At 41.1% G+C, this 22,001-nt stretch overlaps 1 protein-coding gene across 4 annotated transcripts in view; it reads right to left on the bottom strand.

Annotated features, from left to right (window-relative positions):
* LOC124307609 (trace amine-associated receptor 9) overlaps nucleotides 1–22,001 on the bottom strand; it is a 75,122-nt gene that overhangs the window by 21,579 nt on the left and 31,542 nt on the right. For all 4 annotated transcript variants that reach the window (XM_046769463.1, XM_046769466.1, XM_046769464.1 and 1 more), the window contains 3 exons: nucleotides 19,355–19,763; nucleotides 15,697–15,822; nucleotides 7,180–7,296 (listed from right to left, as the gene is read on the bottom strand). In XM_046769463.1, the coding sequence (XP_046625419.1) occupies nucleotides 7,180–7,296; nucleotides 15,697–15,822; nucleotides 19,355–19,570 (459 nt within the window). In that variant the 5' untranslated portion in view covers nucleotides 19,571–19,763. The remainder of the gene's footprint in view (nucleotides 1–7,179; nucleotides 7,297–15,696; nucleotides 15,823–19,354; nucleotides 19,764–22,001) is intronic.

The following is a 22,001-nucleotide window of genomic DNA, read 5'->3' as shown; positions in this document are numbered from 1 at the left end:
AAATGTTAAAGGCGGAATGAGTGTTTCGTTGTTATTGTCAAACTTTAGTTGAGCTAAATAAGATTAGTTAACTATAAACAAATTTCTGTCGATCATTATTTGGATGTGTGAAAAGTTTGATAGTAACTGCCTCTCGATACGCGTGTCATTCGTTAGCGTTGAGTTTAATAAAAATTGCTCGTTTTAGTTTGAATTTGCAAATTTTCTTCAGTTAGTTATAAATTTTTCAAATTTCCAAATTTAACGACGTGTGTAAACAGATGCTGATTAAACTGCTTGAAAAAATTTATCATTTATCCGCAAGGGATTGTTTCGAAATTCATTCGGGTGTATCGGTGAAATAATTTTGCATCCTTTGGAACGCCGAAGATTGTCTGTGTAATTTTTTATCCACAATAAATCCGATTAAAGTGTAAAGAGAAAAACATATTTCCGTAACTTCTAAACTTCTCCTAACTAAACAATATCTTAACTTCGTTAATTCATCGTAATCTATACCGAGTATAGATACAACACGAGTCTTAATTAACCACGATTAATTAATTTTCAAAGATCAATACCAGAATTATAATTCAATCACTTCAGATTTATTTTTTCCAATCCTTTCTTTCTTTCTTTTTTCATTTACTTCTCTTACAGATCAACTAAATCTTTTCGCAAAGCACACAATTCTCTAACTGTCAACCGAGTACAGTGTAATAAATAAATTAATAAGTTACCCGAGAGTATGTTAAACCGGTAAAAATCACACACATTATACAGTATCACACGTGTGAAGCGTAAGGCGATATAAGTTTCCGATTACTGGTTTACAGGCCAAAAAGTAAAAAAAAAAAAAAAAATGTACCACCATCACAGAAATATGACGTTATACCCGCGACATGAAATAATACTCGATAAAAGGGCGGGCAACGAGATAAGCTTTTACCGGTTGTAATATCCTCCGAATTGCACAGCCACGGATCGAAACGATTTTCACAAACTATGTATTTTTACACAGACGTACACAGGCACGTATGCATGACACATAACCAGGTGCATGCATAAAATTTATCGCACATCGATATCGCAGGCACAGATGCACAGATACTGACCGAAGTATCCCTCGTTACATATAGAATATAATTCGCAAGTTATGTGCCTAGTTATGCAGCCGCAATATCAATCCATCTATGTGTACCGACTTCAGTTCGTAGAGTAAGAAAAAAGCGGGCAGGTTATTTATATATTACAACTATAACGTAAGTTACGTTCACTTCGTTAAGCCAAAATCTCGCAAGTTTCCCAAGCATGGCAGGAGTGAAAAGTTTAAGCAAAAACTTAAGAGGCGTACAGAGCTACTGAAATTGGAGGTTGGAACTTGCGAAGTTAGCCAAGTCAAAGACCAAGTAGTTCTACGTGTACCACATCCTTGGCTAGAGACGGTTTCGAGAAGTCCGCGAATTAAATATTGCAAAAAGTCTTACATATTGTCCTTGAACGTGAAGGGGGTAGAAATTAATTAGAGCTGAATGTGAGACGATTCTAAGGATGAATCTTTTGCCCCTAAAAAGTGAGATGGCTAGGAAGAAAGGGGGCGATGAATTAATCCGAAGGTGTTTTCGTTGCGCTTATAGATACAAAAACGGCTCTTTTGCAATTTAAATCGTCGCATCGTCGTATATAGACCTGACAAAAATCTGATCCAACCGATTTCTTCGACTCAAATAATTATTAGGCTCAAGTCTCCCTGAAATGGTCCGTTCGCGGAGCAAGGAAGCACCGTGAATTATTGACGCTGGGGTTCGAAAGCTATCCGAAAGGATCAAATACCGCCTAATTGGCTCGATTAATTACCGCGAAAGCAGCCTTCCTTGGCCGCTGGAAGTTGGACCTTCAAGATTCCGGTTCATTAAGGGTCGGGTATTTCCCTTTTCGAATGTTTCCGAGTTGGCTAGCTATACGGGGTGTGGTAAAAGTTAGATTTAATCTAAGCGCCCCGTCCGTTCTTCCCTCCCTTTCTCTCTTCCACCACGAATCGAAATATATTATACAGATTTCGCTTTGATGTCCCGTCGCGTTTTCCCAGAATAGCAGCCATAGTAATGCCTGCAGCGTGAAAATTACCGCGAGAGGCGTTTTGCAGAGTTGGCGTAATTAGCGGAGCGCAAATTAGTCATCAGTTGTCGCTGATTATTCGAACGGTGTTACGGGGATTGAATCGGCAGCGGTGGGATTTGGCTGAAAGAAATTTTACGTAGATACGTACGGAGAAAATATAACAACGGTAGAACCGAAAGTGTAAAGATATATTCAAACTTTGCCTGTAAACCTCGTGTTTCGCAATTTGGCTACTTCTCAACCCTTTCCTCGCTATCTCGTCCCTCTTTCTTCTTGTTGTTTGAAAACTCGTATTCGACGAGATACATCTCGAGAGGATTTTCATCTCGGAGACGAGGGACAAAGCATGCTTGAAAGACACAGAAACCGAAATCAGCGTTTTAAGCCTAAGAAAGTACCCTTTCGTACGAGAATTAAACGGGAGCGACGTCTGCGGATGAGTTTGAAGGAACACGAAGCGATGGGAAAGGGAAAGAGAAAGAGAGGCGGGAAAACCTCGGGAAGAAAGATGTACCGAGCGTAATATAGTCCGGGTTGCGGTTCAGCTTTTTATTCGAATAATCTCGGTTGACACGTCATTAAACCCGCCCCATTGTCGCAAAATCCCCCGACTCAGGTTTGAATTCGACTTGGCGACGATGCGGGATTTTGCAAATTCCCTTTCGCGAAAACTTTTCGCTTTAATATGTAACATAAGAGGTGCAATATTTAATATTGACATTAGCCGAATAATTCACAGACTCCGACACGTTTCAATGAATTAAGAGTAAAAAAAAAAAACGTAAAAAAAAAAACAAACTTGATCCAAAAAAAACCAGGGTTAATTTGCATTTTTCTGATTTATATATTTCGTATTGATCTGCGCACTGTCCATTTGCTTACATTTTCCCCTCTCCCTAAGGCCGTCTACACAATAGTTTTGCATTTCCACGTGCAGCAGAGCCTGCAGAGATGGCTGAAACTCGCTTGATAGGTTTCCAATAAATTCACCAAAGTTATTCCCCAAGATAAGATAAAGTGAAACTTTACGCCGAGCCAAAACTTTCCACTTCCGTCCGGGTTCCGTATAAGTTGTTCGTAGAAGGTATGTACATATACATATACGTATGTGTATATTGAAAACAGTGATATTCCCGAGTCTTGTTGTTATAGTTCTACATATGCATAAATATTATATATATATATATATATACGTTTGCATACGTATAACCGAATATAGCTACAGCGGACAATTTTTCTTTGCACGATGTCATTACCGCGATATCTCAAATGCGACGAGATAAGGGAAGCAGTAGTAAAAAAAAAAAACAAAAAGAAAAATATACGAAATAACAAGATTAAATGTCAACATAAGAATGAAAAAATTATTCAAATTAGAGATTCGAATATCATCAATCATTGGTAATGATGTTTATCGTTTTTCACAAATTCACACAAGTTATAAAATAGTGTATTAACGAACGAATGAATATCAATTTATTACAACAGTTTAGCGAGAGAAACGCTTGACCTGAAAATATTTCTGAGATTCTTTTACCGTAACGATGAAATAAAAGTACTGAGGTGGTAATAAAAGAGACGATGGGAAGGGTGTTACGATCGCAAATTCTTTTTCTACCTATACACGTACATGTATGTACATGTGTGTAAAGAGAAAGAAAGAGAGAGAGAGAGAGAGATATCGGGGGAAAAAATGGAAGCAATAAAGAAAAAAAAAAAAAAAAAACGAACACCGACTCATTGTCGTCGGCAGCATTTTTCATGCCAGACATTTATCGAGGCACTTGTTGGCACGGTTTTACGCTCCGCGTCGTATATAACATACACGTACCCGCATATCTATCTGTGATAACGAATCGGTTATAAAACATGGCGCCATGGGCTAAAATCGCGACGTGATTTCAAGAAAGCAAGGTTATTCCGCAGTTTCTCTGTTTCCGCCAAAAACAATATTATTTCTACGCTTATAGGTGTACGTAACGTGTTCCGGTACATCTACTTTAATACGAAAATCATCATCACCGCCGTTATATTACCTTAATTTTTCTATTTCTCTATCCTTGTATTTTTTTTTTTTTTCTCCCTCCTACTGCACGATGTGTATTATAAGTCTGTAAGGAATCGGTGCAGAACGACGCCACAGCTCGTGGTAAAAATGCATGCCACGATAAATGTACGTATAATAATAGTAATAATAATAATAATAATAATAATACAGATATACGAATATAATTTGCTCATATTTACATACGTGCGCAACCGAGTATGATAAATTAGTTACCCAGCAATAAATCCGGCCGTATAACTGTATTTTATGCCCGAATGCAATTAATCATCGAATCTCGCAGAGTCGGGTTTGTACGGAGATATTTGTATTTTCCCGTTTAACCGAAACCGAACAGTCTACGTTTTCGACATATGAGGAAAGACGACGACGAAAAAAAAAATACAAACAAAAAAAAAAAAAACTAATAAATAAATAGATAAAAGTAAATAAATTAACGATAAACGAGAATAGAATTACGCAGTTGCAAAAATGATCGAAAATCATTGGCCGAACGAAAATTAAACGCGACGAGGGTGTGAAAATTTGAATTGCGGTTTATGTTATCGGCGTGGCTGGAATTTTAATGCTGAAGTAATTGTTCGATATATATGTGTATATTATACGTACAGACAGACACGAACAAGGGATAATTGATTTATATTTAGGTTGCCAAAATTGGCAGTGGTTAAAATCCAATACCACGGTGAAAGAAAAGAAATAAAAAAATTCAACAATTCGTGTGTGAAATAGACCGAAAAGTAAACACCACAAGTGGAAGTAGGGAAAAATCGATGAAAAGAGAAAATTGTCGCATTACTACTGGTAAATTATTGCGAGATGAAGAGAAGAGAATACAAAAAAAAAAAACACCGGATAGTTTCCTGTGTAACAAGAGTTGTATCGAGTAAATTGAATTGTGCAAGGACGGAAACGAGATTTTCCGACGAGGAAAATTCGACCATTTTTCTCTTCCTCTGCTTCTACGGAAGGTACCTATACATATAATAATAATAACAAAGCGTCCAGACACCCGCTGATTCTAATTTTCCCCCATTCTTTTCCGTTCTTCTTTTTCTCTTTAAGTTTCACCGGGACCGATTTCGTCGTCAATTCGTTTTCCCCTCTTTTTACCGATATATATTCGTCTCCTTTTTGTCTTCAGTTGCGTAGGTAAGAAAATCGACGATTTGAACGGGAAAATGTTGGAAAATCGTTGCGGCACCCTGACCGATTTTCTCGAATAAAATCCATCCGCCCAAAACCTCCTACTCGGGTTCTTAGAGTTCATCGACTCGAATCCAGGCTGCAACCGGCGATATATATCACGTCGTCTGCAGTTTTTCTACACCAAATCTTCGTCCCGTATCTATTCACGGTTTTTCCCCGGCTTGCGGATAGACGTGAAAATATATTTATAGCCCAGCGGTTGGACACCGGGGATAGTTTACGGTTTAACCCCGAATATACATATAATACGCATACATATACATACCGCTGCACATACTCAAATACATGTATTATATGAATATATATATATATATATATATTTCACCGCGTCACACGCAGGCAATGTCCCAAATATAATTTCTCTATTCAGGTTAACGCAAGTGCAAAACAAGCTTCGCAGGAAGCTCTTGAATCTGGACGGATTTCCCAACAGCGGGAGCTCTTCGTCAACCGTTTCGACGCTGACGATATTATTATAAGTATGCTCGGACAAAATTTGTCGCCTGCCTGGATCTGGTTGTTGGACAGGATGAGTTACACCGCTGGAGGCTAATTCCGTTTTCTTTTATTCCTATTTTTTATTTCGTAATAAACAAAGTTTGCGACGTCGAAAGTGTGATGAAAAATTGATTTGGTTATAATTATTCGTGTATAGGCACGTGTCGAAACGTGGAAACGATTTTTACCCCCCCAATGAGTAACGATTAATTTTTCAAAAGAGAATTAAATTAAAAAAGAAAAGGAATGCAAAAAATTTATGCCTATCAACTCGTTCGTCAAATTATTATTCACGCGATCTTCGATCGGTGATATTATTCGTTTCGACGAAGTGAAATCAGAGGAGTTGAATGTCCCGTTTGGGAAAACGGAGGGTATAATAAACAGCTGGACAAATAAGCTAAACGACTGTGACGTAATGGAGGGTGATATTTGCTGATTGCCCGAGTCCCCCTCGTACATACATACATACATACACACGTAGATTTATACACGCAAGGCAAACAGTGACGATTTGGTATGTATTTATTTTTATCGGAGATTTCGGCACGGAGGTAAACGCGATATGTTTGAACAGATAATATACGAACTTGTAAGTACTCGTGACATTCGGTTGAGGAGATGAAGACGGCGTCGTCTCTGATTTCTCGCTAAATATAGCGTAATACATTCAAGTTTTATGGGGTAGGAATGGGGGTTTATTACTTTTTTCCTTCCTCTTCTCGTCGCCCCTGTAATTTTATCGCAGAGCCAATTCGTCGGCGCGAATCGGTCCTGCGGTAATAAATCGTCTAATTGACGAGGGCCGAATGTTACGACTAGGAGACATGTGTATCGTAGGGTGGTTCAGGAAATAATAGTTTGCGATTTTCCAAAATTTTTCAAAAGAATGATTCTGTAAAGACACGAGCTGGTTCGCTGTCTTTTCACATATTTTTTAATTAGTGAAGAAACGCGTTGCGTGCACTTCAATTATTACCTCTTTCCTGACATTTATATTCGACCCAAGGATCACGATCCATAACACAACGATGTATCAACCGGGAATCTTATTCTCCGAAGTTAAAAGTTCATATTGAATTCTAGCTATGTTGTGAGATTGATATCACGATTGATGTAAGCAACAAAAAACTCATAAAAGTGAAAAATCAACCGAACACGATCTTCCACGTAACTTAGAACGCTCATCTTTTGCCAGAACTGTTCTTTTAACCCAAGTAAACTTAGTAGAGGGTGCCATGATGGAAAATGACAAATTGTTTTTCTGAAATACCGTAATGTAAAGGAGACGCAATCTCCGTTCTTACCTTCTTTGACGAGTGCCTGTGGTAGTGATGAGGATGCAGCATGCACATGTAACGGTCGATCGCCATGCACACCAGGATTACCGCGCTCTGCTGTGTCAAGGCTCCTCTCAAAAGTGCCTGGAAAAATCGATTCATTTACAGCTGGGAGGAGATAGTGCACGTTGCGTCTCTCTCTCTCTCACTCTCTCTTTTTTCATTCTACCTGCGCCGTGCAGCAAGCCGTACTAAGGGCAGTTTTTCATCCCCCTGGCACAGCTGCGACACCGATAATATTCGGTTAGACAGATATAGGTGTAGACCGTGGATGTATGATACGTAAAACACAAGGAACGGTTCTCGGTGCTGTTCGGAAAAAATAATAAGGCCGAGATGGCACGTGAAGAAGTAATTTCGTGGCCGCCTGATACGTTTAGCTTTCGGGATATTCATACGATCCGTTAAGTTATTGCATTTGTTGCAAGAATTTTGAGAGACATGATAATATACATATACAGTCATTTTCATTTCTCATTGTACGGTTAGTGTAACAAAATTCTAGTAAAACGGATACCGTTACGTCGATAAGTCGATAAAACATATTATTATTGTTAATATTATATGACATTTGGGTACAAGTAACTTTTTACCGTCATTGAAGTTGTCGATAATTTTTTTCACATCAACAAGGGCTTGACATCAAGCTACCGTTGCAGACGCCTCGAATTATCGAAATGGTTTCAAGAAAGTATAACAATGAGAAAAAAAAAAAAAATATTACGAAAATTTCTCACGTTTTGATGGAGATGAAAAGACGCCTCGCGTTTTCGTTCGTCGAAGGTTTACCGTGGACTAAATCTGAGATCCCTAATTATCCAGAGGTCTGAGGAAGTGCTTTAGGGGAGAGAATTATAGGAGCCGAGATTCGTTGATTACAGGAGGTGGCATAAAACCGACTTACAGGTATAACCCTGATTGGACGAGGGTTTGAAAACGTGGTAAGCCGAGATAGACACGCGAGTTCTCCAATTCGAGTCAAAGCATTTTTCTCGCCCCGAATGACTCGCTGGCTGGTTCTCACCCAGCTTCCAGTGGCTTCTATTTCGATAACGGTTGCGAACTTCCGCCTTGAAGTAATCGAGCAAACTTGCAGTTAGACACTGAACGACAAGTGTCAAGTGTCGAGTAAAAACGAAACTGTTCCTCAAAATTAAGATGAAATCTCGTGCGACGATTTTCGGTATACGATTAACTAACTTTTATTTAATACAGAGAGAGAAAGGGTAAGTTTTCTCGGTCGGTAAGGGTAGGAATACAACGTAACCTTAAGTTCGAAAGCTCGTAACGCACGGTAAGTCGTGTCCTCGGCGAATTGGGAAAGCCTTTTATTTTATACACAGGCGTGCGACGGAGTCTCTATATCCCGGAAGCGATATCACGTGCGGGGTTTAGTGCTAATTTTTCAGGCTTCCAAGATACAGGTATATAAGGCGTTCCAAGCAGGCGTCTGAGGAGAATTGAAGTTAATTTGTCCCAGGTTCGGGGGCCTCGGTAACCCGAGTCAGCCGCACACCGACCTCCTTCCAACTCGTAGGCTCGTATTTAATTAGTTCCGCACCGTTCGAACCTGCTCCCGGTTCCCTCTTTGCCCTTTCCCGCAGCACCCTTCGCCCTTCGCCCTTTGCTCGATCAACCCGAGCGACCCAACTTCGACGAACCGTATGCCACTTCGCTCGCCTTTCGTCCACGTATAAACGAAGCTGTGCGCAAGGAATCTGCAGAATCGGAGACCGATGCGAACAAGCTTTCGGTGTTTCCTTCCTCCGATCCTTTCTTCCGTCATCACACCTTCCCACGTTTATTCGTTTTTTCGATCCGTTTCATCGATTTCTCAATTTTTCCTCACACTCGACGGTCCAATTTTTGATCTATTTTTTCATCGACGTCATTCGTGCGTGTTATACACACGCAAGTTGGTTTTTTCGACATTTTCACAATCTGATCGATTTCTCTTCGTATCCAAACGCGTTACTTTATAATCTAACGCAGTTTTTACATCGAGAAAAATTTCTTTTTTTTTACCAGTTACGGGTACAACTAAGATCAGATTCAGTTTCTTTTTCATTACCGCTATTCCATCCGTCTCACGCCCGGCGTCACGCGAAGTCGCGGCCTCCTTTGTAAACGGACAGGTCTGCACACGTGATCCTCTATTTCTATGGGAGAAGATGAGCGAGCGGCTGGCTGCTGGCGGTAAGGCTAAAGGATACTATGGATATATATATATATATACATATACATGTGTGGGTGTGTATATATATACGATTCGCCTCGCAATCTCTGCGAATATAATATATCAGCCTGAGGCGTCTGGACCGTTTCTGATATCTCGCCCTTTCTTCCCCGAGTCGGACCCTTCAGCCGAGGGGCAAGGCGTCGACGCCTAAATATATCTCTTTACACGTGTCGGGCAATGTACCTCGTGAAAGAAAATTGTCGAAAATTGACTCTTGAACCCGTTCGACGAGTTTCCAGTTCATCTTTATTATTCATACGGGTTTAACGAAACTGTGAAGTGTTCAAACTTCTTCCTCGAGTGATTTCGAGTGAAACGATAAGCCATAGAGTACAGAATTTGAGTTTTAATTCAATTGAGAATATATTTACGTATCTACGATCACAAGATTCGAACGATCGGAGAAAAAAAAAAAAAAAACTATCAGTCGAGAAGATCGGATTTTGAAACGAGATTGTACGCCGATTAGCATAGAGTTTCATTGGCTCGTTTGTGCTTTCCCGTTTCTTGTTGTTAAATTTTTGGCTTCGTGATCGGTTGTAAAGGGGCGGAGGCAATCACCGGCAGCGTACCGCAAATAGTTGAATTCCTCGCCGAGTATAATCCCGAGTAGAGACGTGGAAGTGCGAGGCACGCGTTTAGCGGATAATTATTTCCCCTGCCCTTCACCCCGCGGCAGGTATTATATCGCCCTTCCTCCGTGCCGTGGTTTCGTCCTGTGTAAATTGTACGTTAAAGTAGGCGAATTCCGTGTAGCAAGGGCTTATCGCCGAATTCTCACTTCTCATTCCGCGCGTGTCTGCATATGTGCGTTGTTACACAAAGGTAACGGAATACTCTGGGAATTTTTACCGCGGTGCTTATACCGACAACGGAACACACTGCGGATACAATTGTCACCACCGCGGGAAAGCTTTGCACACGTGTAGTTTGATTTTCGATGTACCTGAATGTTTGTGCACTCTGCAGTGTAAGCGGTGCTACGGCTGAATGGCATGTATCGACAAGAATCGCAAATTAACGGTCTGTTCGTGGAGTTGAAACACCGACAGTCGATTTCGACCAGTGTTCGAATTGCGTTTTCCGTCTATTCATTCGACGTTCAATTTATTGTAGTCTATTGGGAAATTTTTAAATGAGATATAATTTACAAATTGAATTTCGATGAAAAGAAATTCTATAGGTTATGTAGAATAAATGGGATTTTCAAGCTATCGAAAAATCTACGAAGACGTACGATATGCGTATAATATAAATTTATAGGGATTTGTCAAGAATTAAGAAGATCTAATTGATCCTTTTTCTGGAATTATGTGTGGAGTGGTGTTATTAACGATATCTCTTGTTGTGGTTTCCAAGTATTTTATTTTCCTTCTTCTTCGCATCAAAATATATATTTCTACCCTGCAGAAGCTTGAGGATTTACGAGAATTGTGAAAAGATTTAGATCTATGTATCCCTTACCTGGGAGAAATAAGAAGAAGTATGTATCTACGTGTATGATCTATTTGTCAAAAAAAAAAATACTAAAAGAAGAAGGAATTAATGTCACATTTAAAATCATCAATGACACAAAAAATATGTTTACCTGTTTAAAAACCGTCAATCCTACTCTCGAAAAAATTAACACCGTCTATCACATTAATAAGTGCAATGACTACAAATAGTATAAGTAGGAAAATGATCGGAACACCTAGAAAACAGGATTTCAGGTCATCGCTATAAAATATAAAACAACGAATTTTACAGTTGCACGCTTGCATCGCATAGTTTAAATTTAGGACGCAGGTTTCATTTTAAAAACTCTGACGTACTAACAGCTGAACAAACCTGGTATAAGCGCAACATCAAAGAAATGATTGAAATTAGTAAAAACAATAATACGATGGTAAATAAGAGCTCCGATATCCAGAATCTAAGTCACTTACATAATGAGATTGTTCGCAACTCGTAAGACAGATTAAGATAAGAAAATGAAACAATGTCGAACAATTTTGTTTTTCCATTTTGTCATCAGTAGCCTGAAAACGATTGGCTGCTGCCCACTCGAAACGTACGTTGCAAGAATCAAAATTTGTATTAATAAACAATTTCTACAATGACCGACCTCGAGGATAATTTTTTCCCACCATACATCGTCCACGGTCACTAACTTCAAAATTGGCATGTACCGTATTACATAAACATATACACACACCATACTTAAAGAAAGTCAAACCCTTATCAGAAACTCGTGAAGATTTGTTGTTCGTGTACAAGACAGCTCGTTGGGCGCGATTATATATTATGTATTTAAAAAAGAGGAAAATCAGCGCGATACGAATGAACTAAAAAAAAAAAGAAAATGACAAAAAGTGAACAAGCTGCGCGTAAATTGTAAACAAGGGGTGAAAAAAAGTTTGAAACTAAAAGCGCTACGCGGGATGATGAATTTGTCGTTGGATACATTATAGAGCGGGTGCATAATCGTACATTATATTTTATACGAGGAGTGCGCGTGTATGTGTATACATATACATGATAGCTGTACGTATATTTAACGTAGCGAAAAAGAAGGAGAGGAGGAGAGGATCACGCGAAAGACATTTAAGATCGTTGCCATGGTGACCGTTGGCTCACAGCCAAGAAAAAGCTCCTGATAATCTGAAGGACTTGGAACCGCGAGTCCCGCACCCTTCTTTCCCTTCTTTCCCTTCTTTCCCTTCCTTTCTTCCTTCTTTTCCTTTCCTCCTCTTTCCTCGCCCTTCATTCCTCTACTCGATACTGCCTGAGACCTTCACCTAATATTTCAAACTCAACGCGCGACACGAAAAGCGTTATACGCATACACGTACATACGTACAAAAGTTCTTCATCAACCCCGTCTCTCCGGTCGATTGGGCCTTAATTATTAGTGCGTTTACTTAAGGACGCAGCATCGCTCTATCGGTCAGTTAAAAATCATGACGGATTAGTGAAATATGGGCAAGAAGCGATAGAATTTCGAGAAGACCGATACAAGTAAATGAGTTTGCAAAAGTCAAAATTTGAAATATTATCTCAGAAATTACATACCCATAAGTCAAGGTCAAGGTTACCTACGTAGAAGATTCTTTATGGAATGATTTTGCCCTACTTTGCATGTCGCGTAAAAATACCGTTCGATATTGCATCCGAAGAAGAGAAAAAAAATAAAAAATTCATTTTTGCCAAGATGCAAAAATTGACACGTACAAAAGGGCTTACTCGGCGTTCGAATCTTCTTTGACCTCGCCGTTAAATTTGGTAAACAAAATTAGGCAACTGCAGTTGCAGTGCATCAATCAAGGAGATTCAACAATTAATGTCTGACGTTTGCTATTCTGGGCAAACTTTCCCATAGATTTCCAGTCAGACTTACTCGGATAGCGAATACGCGATACGTTGGCTGTTGCGGGCATTGACTTTGAGAAGCGAGGCGATTCCATTTGTATACAAACCAGTGTACGTACACCCTCGGGGAGTTTGGAACCGGAGTTAACTGGCTTCGCGGGATGCAAACTTCACCGGAAATAATACGGATATTCCAGACGCACGCGTTTGCGTACAACCCGTGTGCTCAACTGTATCGTTGAAGTTGCGCTTTCACGAAATCCGGATTGAGTGGAAAACACTTCCGGCGATTTGCACGGCGCGAATAAAAATCGCTCCCAAGTTTGGACGTAAGAGAGATTTTAAATTCGAACCGACACGTTGCTCTAGTTAACGATCAGACATCTCTGTCTTCCGATTATCCAATATCCTGTCCGAATCCCTGAATGGACCGTGAACTCACCCGCGTCGATTGCCAAATGATTCCACAATCAAGCATTAATCCTACAACATCGGACTCATGCTCAATAATGTCTTGTCACGTGACATCGGATCCAATATCGGGTTGAATCCGACAGGCCGATGAGTCGTTCTAATTCCAAACCGATAACTAGAATTGTGGATTTGTGTCATAGGTACAGTACTAAAACATGTGACTCTGCATTATAACCAATTCGCCTTTAACGAATCACCCATAACCAGCAGATCTTTTCGATCAAATAAGTTTGCTGAAACAATACTTCCAATTTTCATGTCACGTGAAAAATTGACATTAATTCCGTAACGTTTCCTTGGAAAGAAAATTTCACTTTCTGTCAACGGTTACTGGAAATTTATAGCAGAATGCAAAATACATCAAAATACCGTTTCAACAACAAGGAACTGTGGCAAACCGTTCACCGTAGAATTAACGAATGAGTTTCATCTCTCGTTTTATTCCAATCTTTGACCCATTGACCAGCTGACATGACCCAAACCCAATTTCGGCGCACGCGGTATAATTTGGAATGGTACCAACAAAATCGGATGGGTATAACGCGGGGATAGAAGTCGCGAAGGTATGATTTGTCGTCGTGGATACGCCCCCGAAATTTACGAGCCTTGCATCGAAGGAATAAGTGCGGGACGCTGAGGGGGTTGAAAGTGCATTCGGGTGAATCGAGTTCACCCTGCACTCCTAAATTCCGAAACTACAAGTATATATGTATACATATATACGCATGTGTATGCGCATATAAGTGGATATACGCGGATGTAAGGGGCTGTAGTAGAATTAGTTGAACTACTAGCTTCGAGGGTTTCCGTTTCTCTGCCGCGCAGCGCGCTGCAGATTTGATCCGTTAATTTCCTGCACCCTTTCCTCTACGTGGCAAGAGCATGTACATAAATTTTCAGCAAACTCTACAAAATCCGTCTTGCGCGAAGAAGTTCGGGGGTTCTGATTTTCCCCGTATTTCCACTGCGATTCAAGGCCAGTGATTAGTTTTTCACTATCGAAGGAACAGTTGTAAAGAGAGTGGAAATTGTTTGAAGGGTATATCGATTAAAAAATCATGAAATTCTGCGCGTGTAGAGAATGGGTGCGTTGTTTTTTATTTTTATTTTTTTTTTTTATTTTCACACAGTACCTCCTCATCTCGAGATCTTTGGGCTAAAAGCTTTGAGTAGTGAGGAAGGTGGGAATCGAAAAACGAAGAAATAGTGCGCGGTAGACACAAATCACACACGTACCCGAACCCGTGAGAAGGTTGGCGGGGGTCTAGAGGTGAAGATTATCTCCGGGAACCCGATAATGTCACATAACTCGAGCGCGAACGGAAGTGGTGCGGATCTAACAGCAATTTCCTGTGCTCCAGTATCTGAAAACGTTCGCCGGTGGGAAAGATTGAGGCGTGTACCAAAATGGCCGCAACTAGCGGCAGTGCCAGCGTTAAATTCCCCAGAGAAACGGATTTTACGCAAACGCGGAAGCTGGAAAAAAAACATACCGCAAACTATTTTTCGTAACAGAAAACGCATCGAAATAATCGAGTCTTTTTTCGACCACCGAATCGATCGCACGAAACGTTTTCTTTTTCACTCGTGTGAGACAAAGTTTTTATAACGTTGAAGAAGAGAAAATAATACGATGCAGCGACGCGAAAAGAAAAAGAGAAACAAGAGAAAATTAATAAAGATAAAAACAATTTTCAAACGGCTCAACAAACAAGACTAGTAGAGCTTTTATTCCTCATACTAGAAATGTTACGCTTGACCACGTGATTCGGAGCTGTCCTCTATATTTATCATATTATAATAATCATCGATCAGATTCCATCGAAGACTGTTTACCCCCCCTCCACCACTTTTGGAAACGTCGTAAAGTTTGAAAGTCGAATTATTCACCAACGTAATTCGTTATCCGAAAAAATTGGAACAACCCAAACGTTTCCTTTCATTCTTCCGTACAGAAATGACATAAGTCGTATGGAGCTTTTTTGCAGAATTATTTCTTCCGCGAAACGCTGTTGTAGTTACAATTTGCAGGATTGCATACGGTATTCAAGGAACGAGGATCGAGTCGCGATCTACTAGATTTGAGGGACATCCGTAGTAGAGTTTCAAGGAAATAGCACATTACGGAAGGGAGGAAAGAAGACTTCGAAGAAGGATTGCGCCTATCACACACATTTTGATCATTCGCTATTGCGCGTTATATTTCAAAGTGAAAAATCTTTGAGAGAGAGAGGATAAAAGAACAAACAAAAAAAAAAAAAACTTCACTGCGTCTGTAATACATACATATGTAGAGGTACCAACGTTATGGTATGAAAAAAAACAGCCATCAATTCTTGTCGAAAAAATGTCATCCGGCGCCTCTATTCTAGACGAAAATTTGTTCTAGCGAAACTTTAACACAGTTTTTATACACATACCTGTATTTGACAAGTGACTTCACCGTAGGGCCAGCATCCGTAAACGGCGGGCAAAAATCCAAAGGGTGTAACAAGGAGACCGATGGCAAGGTCGTTGCTTGCCAAACTCGTGAGCAGGTATCTCGGCTGTAACGAAAAAAAGGGTAAATCATTTTTATCGTTAAGAAATCGATAAGGGACAAAATCGTTCATAGATTATACAAAGTAATTAGTTACGCGTTATTGTTAGGAGGATTTTCGTTAGTTTGTCCAAATAGGGCACAGAATGGCTATTTATCCGGCTATTATTAAGGGACGTCTAATCCCGAGGGTCGAGCAAGTATCGATCACCTGAATACGGATACGTATTATACCTAGTCTAGATTCCTAGGAACGGTTTAGCTTATCGCGAGTGTATAACCTTCTGGATTGAGATATTACAGTAGCAAAGGTCGGACGTGCATCGCGGCTTAATTGCATCAGCGCTTCTCTGCCTGAGCTTTCCGAATGCTGCATGAATGTGTACTGGGAATTCCATGTGAACCCAAGCAGCGTCTGACCCTCACAATTTACTGATTTTCTTCATTGATTTTTCTGCAATTCTCCATACTCTGAAACAGTAGCCTGAATTTTTTCAGATTTTTTATCCAAGTACTCGATTATTTATAAGTATTTGAGAGAATCGCATAAATTTTTTAAGCAAAATCAGAAATATCGAGAGTCAGACGTTGGTCGGGTTCGCACGAAATTCCCCATATGCATATCAATGCGGATGTATTATTCATCGGAAAACTACCTTGCACCTCTCTTCGATTCCGTGTTGTATTCCGTTCTCTTTGTTAAAATTCAATTATTATCATTATACGTCAGCATAAGGACTCGTTTCTGCCGATCAATCGGACCGGCAATCCATCGGGTTTTAGGCGGCGAGCCATCGAAACCAATGGATGTATGCAATGTGGAGGATATCCGTATATGATGTATCCGCGAAGATAAAAGCACAGAAAATTGCGACGGCGTATTTACTGCCTGATATCTCCGAGACCTGGGATACTGTATCATATTTTCTACGGTAGGATACAAATGGCGAATAAAAATCGATTGGCTTCTCTATCATGCGTAGAATCTTTCATGTTTATATCTATCGACAAAACTGTGCCTCTTCGCGGTAAAGTAAAAACAGTGCATGGTTCAGGTCGCTTTTGACGCGTGAGTTTTGTTATAAAATTTAGGTGAAAACATCAAAAGATTCTACCAAGGGTAGTCAAATTAACGTCAGCTGCACCGATTGCATAATACGCTTCGAAATTTGATAACCTGTGTATAAAATTCTCGAGATTTCACCGAACCTTTTTAAAAATCAAAGTACAATCGTACAATAAGATAAAAACACGTGATAACGACGGTAACATTTTCTTGTCCGAAAAACTCGGCAAATAAAAGTGGAAAAATTCGAGAGGTCAACAAAGGAATGGTTTACAGAATTTGTCGAATAGCGATAGTTTCGTGTCTTACGTATGTGAAGAAGGATTCTTGACTTTGAGGAAAAAGTCTGAAGAGTACTTGGAAGAAGGTAAGAAAAAAGGAGAAAAAAAAAAAAAAATTCTTCGCCGAGTCTTTGACGCATGTGGAATTCGGCGAATTTCCCGTCTGTGTTTCTTCAACCCTCGATACGAATAGAGAAGAAGGTAAAAAGGCAAATTCCATCTCTGGAGATCCTCCGCTGGCTGCATCGGCGCTAAATCAATCGTAGGTTTAGTGTGGACTCTATTAATTGGTTTCAGTTTGCGTAATTAAGAAGTAAGAGCCCGCGGCCACAGGCATCCTTGATCAAACAATTAAGGACAAGTTGCCGAGCCAAGGTTGAGCCAAGGCAGGCGGCAGCGAACAGTCGCGCAAACCTCGAGAGTCTTGACTGGTGGCTCTCTCAATTCTCTCGACTCTCCATTCCGCGGTACCCACCACGGTATGAATTCGTTAGCATCAAATTACACGTTTTAACTACCTCGTCCCCCCCCCCCTCTCCTCCTCCTCCTCCTCCTCCTCTTTACCCCAGCTCTTATTGTGCAACGTATCTCTTCTACGCCTCCTCCAACTCCTTGTACTTTGCCTCAAGAGATGGATTCATGCATATGCAAAGGGCCACCACCAACAGCCTTATACTAAATACACTTAAATACATCCCGAAGCCGGGATTCACGGGTCGAACAACTTTCTCCGTGAATTCTCGAAAACCCCTCTTCATCCGAGCGTTATTTCGCTTAGGATTTATACTTTCCGTAGGTTGATCGCCCAGCATCGAATCAATCCCTTCGCCTCCTGCGGTCCGTACAAACTGTCCGCCGTTTCGCCAGCTTTCGTAATCTGCATTCGTGTTATCAGCGCCCGGTATGAAACGGTTGAAAGTGCGAAGAGTCGCCGTAAGATACACAGCCTCGTTCTGCAAAGGGGGTGAGATAACGAAGCGATATATCGACTGGGTCGATAAAGAGAGACGGAAAAAGCGGCGAGTAGGTATCCCCCTACATTCAGTCTCGCCGACTCTCTCGCTCTTTTGTAGGTAGGCACAAATCACGGGGTTACTGTCTTACGGGCGCTCGTTATGGGCGGTACTATCAGTTCGTTTCGGTGACTTAGGAGACGGTTATAACCGTGATTCTCTCTCCGTACAGCCGACTCGCGATTCGCCGAACACTCAGACTCCAAACTGATTCATAGCGACCCTGTCGATTGGTGGCTGCAGCGGGAGGCTGAACGATGCCTTTTAATGTCGAGAGACTCGATATTGGCCTTCCATTGACTTTGCGAAGAGTGACTGTCGCGGGTCGAACAGTCGTTCCACGTTACGGGTGGTGGTACGTCTTACTGGATACAAGTTGCGTGATTGCATCGTCGAGAGTGTAAAGCTCTTATCTTTATCATACCGTTTCGAAGACCATATTACTGACTAGCGATGTATGATTTAGCGCGCTTTGTCGGTCGAAACAGTTAACTCGGCTAATTAGCTAAAAATTGGCTGGCTGAAGCAAACAGTCGGCCGAAATAGTTAGCCGGTTAACCCGCTAAACCTGAAAATGTAGGAAATCGACATGCAAATGAATTTTTCACCTTTCGGATTCGAACTTGCAGCTGGAACAAGTTTTATTATATTCACTCGACAGAATTATTGTCATCCAATTGTCCAAGGTGCCTGAATAGTTGATCAATCTATAATAATCAGCTAAGCTAACAATAGGAATAAAAATTAACGTCCGTCAAATCGTGGTACTTGTTTGGGTTAACTTTTCAAAGTAGCTTACTGAGATCCGCACACTACTATATCCCAATAGTAGTTGGTATACTATTCAATTATATTAAAATTAAATTCGTTCAAAGACTTCACTGATTGTAATTGACAAACGTCTATTTCCGTGGTATTTCGACTACAAGTTCGAGTCTAAATAACAAAAAATTAATTTGCTTCTCGATTTTCTGCATTTTTAGGTTCGGCCGGTTAAAATTACCTCATTATCAATTTTCGGCCATCTTAGCCGGTTAACCGTTCAACTATTCCGACCGAATTCCAAATTACTTTAGCCAGCTAACTTTGATCCGACTAGTCAAGTTAACCGTCTAACCTTAACCAGACGGATAAACAAAAATCAGAAAAACATGAAAAACAAAAATCAACAAGGCTCACCTGAGCGTGAATGTACTTGCTGTACCTCCGGCTGTTGATGACACATATGACGAGTAGATTCGCGCAAAGGATGCCGAGGCTGAGAGCGAGGATGAGAGCGGCCCGTACAAGCTCTCCGGGACCTGGTCCAGACCACGATGTGATGGGACCGCTACGCCAGCAGCTGCTGTTGCTCAGGGCAGGGGGCATGAGGATAGTCTGCTTGTGCTCGAGCATGGTTAGGCGGAGCTCCTCGGGCCGGCAGATTGTCAGATTATTATCGCTAAGAGGAGCGTCGGCCGTGAGTTGGCCTCCGCAGCAACGAGGCCTCGAGGAAATCCTTAAGACTTTGCATCGCTGCCGATAAGTAGTTCAGCTCCGGCAGCTCAGGCAGCTCCAGAGTTCCGTTGATCCGGCCTCGCTTCCCATCCTGGAAAACAAAAAATCGAGTCTCCTCGTAAGCGCGTCCTTTCTGACGTACGTTATAATCGGGGGGCTTGAAAATGTCCCGCATTGTTCAAAACGGCTTCCGCATAGCGGCGCCGCAGAAACAATACGGAGAGTGTAATGACCAGTCATCGATGAGAGTTTCCCCGGAATTTTGGGCCCTTTACCAGACCCCCTGAATTTCAGAATTTCGGTTACACCGAGTTTTGACGCGTCCTGTTGTGCACAGCACGCGGCCTTGCCGTGAGGGTTTTATGATTAATGGCGGGGGTTGTGTTTAGTTGCTCTTTTGCCGGGGGCAGCTTTTGTTCGAACTTCTACGAGAGTTAGAGTGTAACATAATGCTGCAGCGTCAACGACGCGGGGTTGAATTTATCGTAATAAATATTCGCGCCTGCGAAATAGAGCTTTTTACCCCTCGGTCTGCGATAACTTTGTACATCGCGATGGGTACATCGTGCGTTATAACCCCGATGAATAATTAATTAGGGCTTTTTTTCTTTATTTTTTTTTTCTCAATACTTAAACCCCGGTGTGTATAACCGTATACCTGAAACATCGTCGGTATGTCCTGGGAAATTGTTTGAATTTGCATAAAAGCTCCCGGCGAAACGGCACGCGGGAAAGAAACTTGGCACCGTTTTTTGTTTCGACTTCTTTTTCATCCTGTTTTCGGAATTTACTTACTAACCGAGACGCCTTCGCCTTGTCTGCGAGAAGGAGAGAAAAAAGAAGAAAGAGAAAAATTTTTCTACCAAAAATCACGACGCGGACTTTTTTCACATATACTACGACGCGTTATCATTAAGCGGTAATTTTTCAAATTTCCTCCCTTGGCAATTAGGCGGAGAGAAAGCGAGAGAGAGAGAAAGGAAACAAGCTTCCGCAGCCATTTGCATGGGGGCTGCGAAGTCGTTTTTTCATACGATTTATCTCCTACACCGCGGAGCGTTCAATTCATCTTCACGTTTGGTGCAATTAATTTCATCCCGCCCGGACCGACGACGACGCGATTCTCAACCGACGATGAATATAACGGCGACTAGAATAAAGTACCCGCTGATGCGGGCAGATATACGCCGCTTCTTTTCCACGCTATCCCGAAGCCGATAAGATCTCTTTCCGAAATATATACTCGCCCGTGATTCTCGCCTTGAACTCTGATTGCGAAAAGACCGTTGTAAGAGCTGCTTTTCGGCTTTAAATTAAGAATATACCTCGTAAAATGTAAAATGTTTTCACGAATCGTCAAGTAATTTTTATCGATAAAGAATTCGAACAATACCTACGTTTAATTCGTTCATCCCGCTAGCGGGGAAAAAGCTAATTTTTACAATTAGCACGCTCGCAAACACAATTCACATTCACCCTCAATTTCCCCGTCCGGAATTTATCCGGTAAATTTGTTAAATGAAAGCTAATTGAGGTTGTTGTAAAAATACGAGGCAAATACGATAGGAACGTATAAAATTTATAGCAAAAACAGCTAATTATACATCAAAGTTCGTTTTACCCCGACGTGAACGCATTATTGTGGTAATTACTTACGTTGTCGAAGTAAAAAAGCTCAAATACATTTAACGGCAAAATTTTTCTACCGCTCCGGGAAAGATGGGCATTGATGAAAAAAATAAAATAAAAATGATTTTCAGTCGATTCGAGCCACGGCGTCTAGTTTTACGGACTCGAAATAACGACCTGATTAATTGGAAAATCCAAAGCTCAATGGGAGGGCTCAACTACCTCCAGAGGCGATTGTGAGTACATAAGAGTATATGTAAGATTGAGATAATGAGAGGAAGTTAACGAGCCACGCGGGTTCGGCGAGAGCTGAGTTTCTCATCGCGGCGTTTCAGCGTAATTAAAACATGGCCGCCAGCGGCAGCGATTCCGCATACATTTATTTTATCATTTTCACCAAGCCGCGATTATTCAAGGCCTGCCTATTACTTTTCTTGATCCAACCGCTTCTTACCCGTCTTCGTTCAACCACCCACCCCCCGCCCCCCAAGAATTTTCACACAGTCCATCACCGCCCTCCCTTCCAGCCTCTGAATACAAATCGCACTTCACTCTCAGCGGCTGTTTCGCCGATGGAACTAGCGAAAAATTAAGCTGATGAACGATGATCTCAACTCGCTGCGAAATTAGCCCTGCGAGTATATAATATCGCGGTAATTATACTTTATAAAGAATTGTAAGTCGTTATTTTATTGAAATA

Source organism: Neodiprion virginianus, chromosome 6 (assembly GCF_021901495.1).
Source record: "Neodiprion virginianus isolate iyNeoVirg1 chromosome 6, iyNeoVirg1.1, whole genome shotgun sequence".
Lineage (NCBI taxonomy): Eukaryota > Metazoa > Arthropoda > Insecta > Hymenoptera > Diprionidae > Neodiprion > Neodiprion virginianus.
Note: the sequence above shows the minus strand (reverse complement) of the source record. Positions and strands in the feature narration are given on the sequence as shown.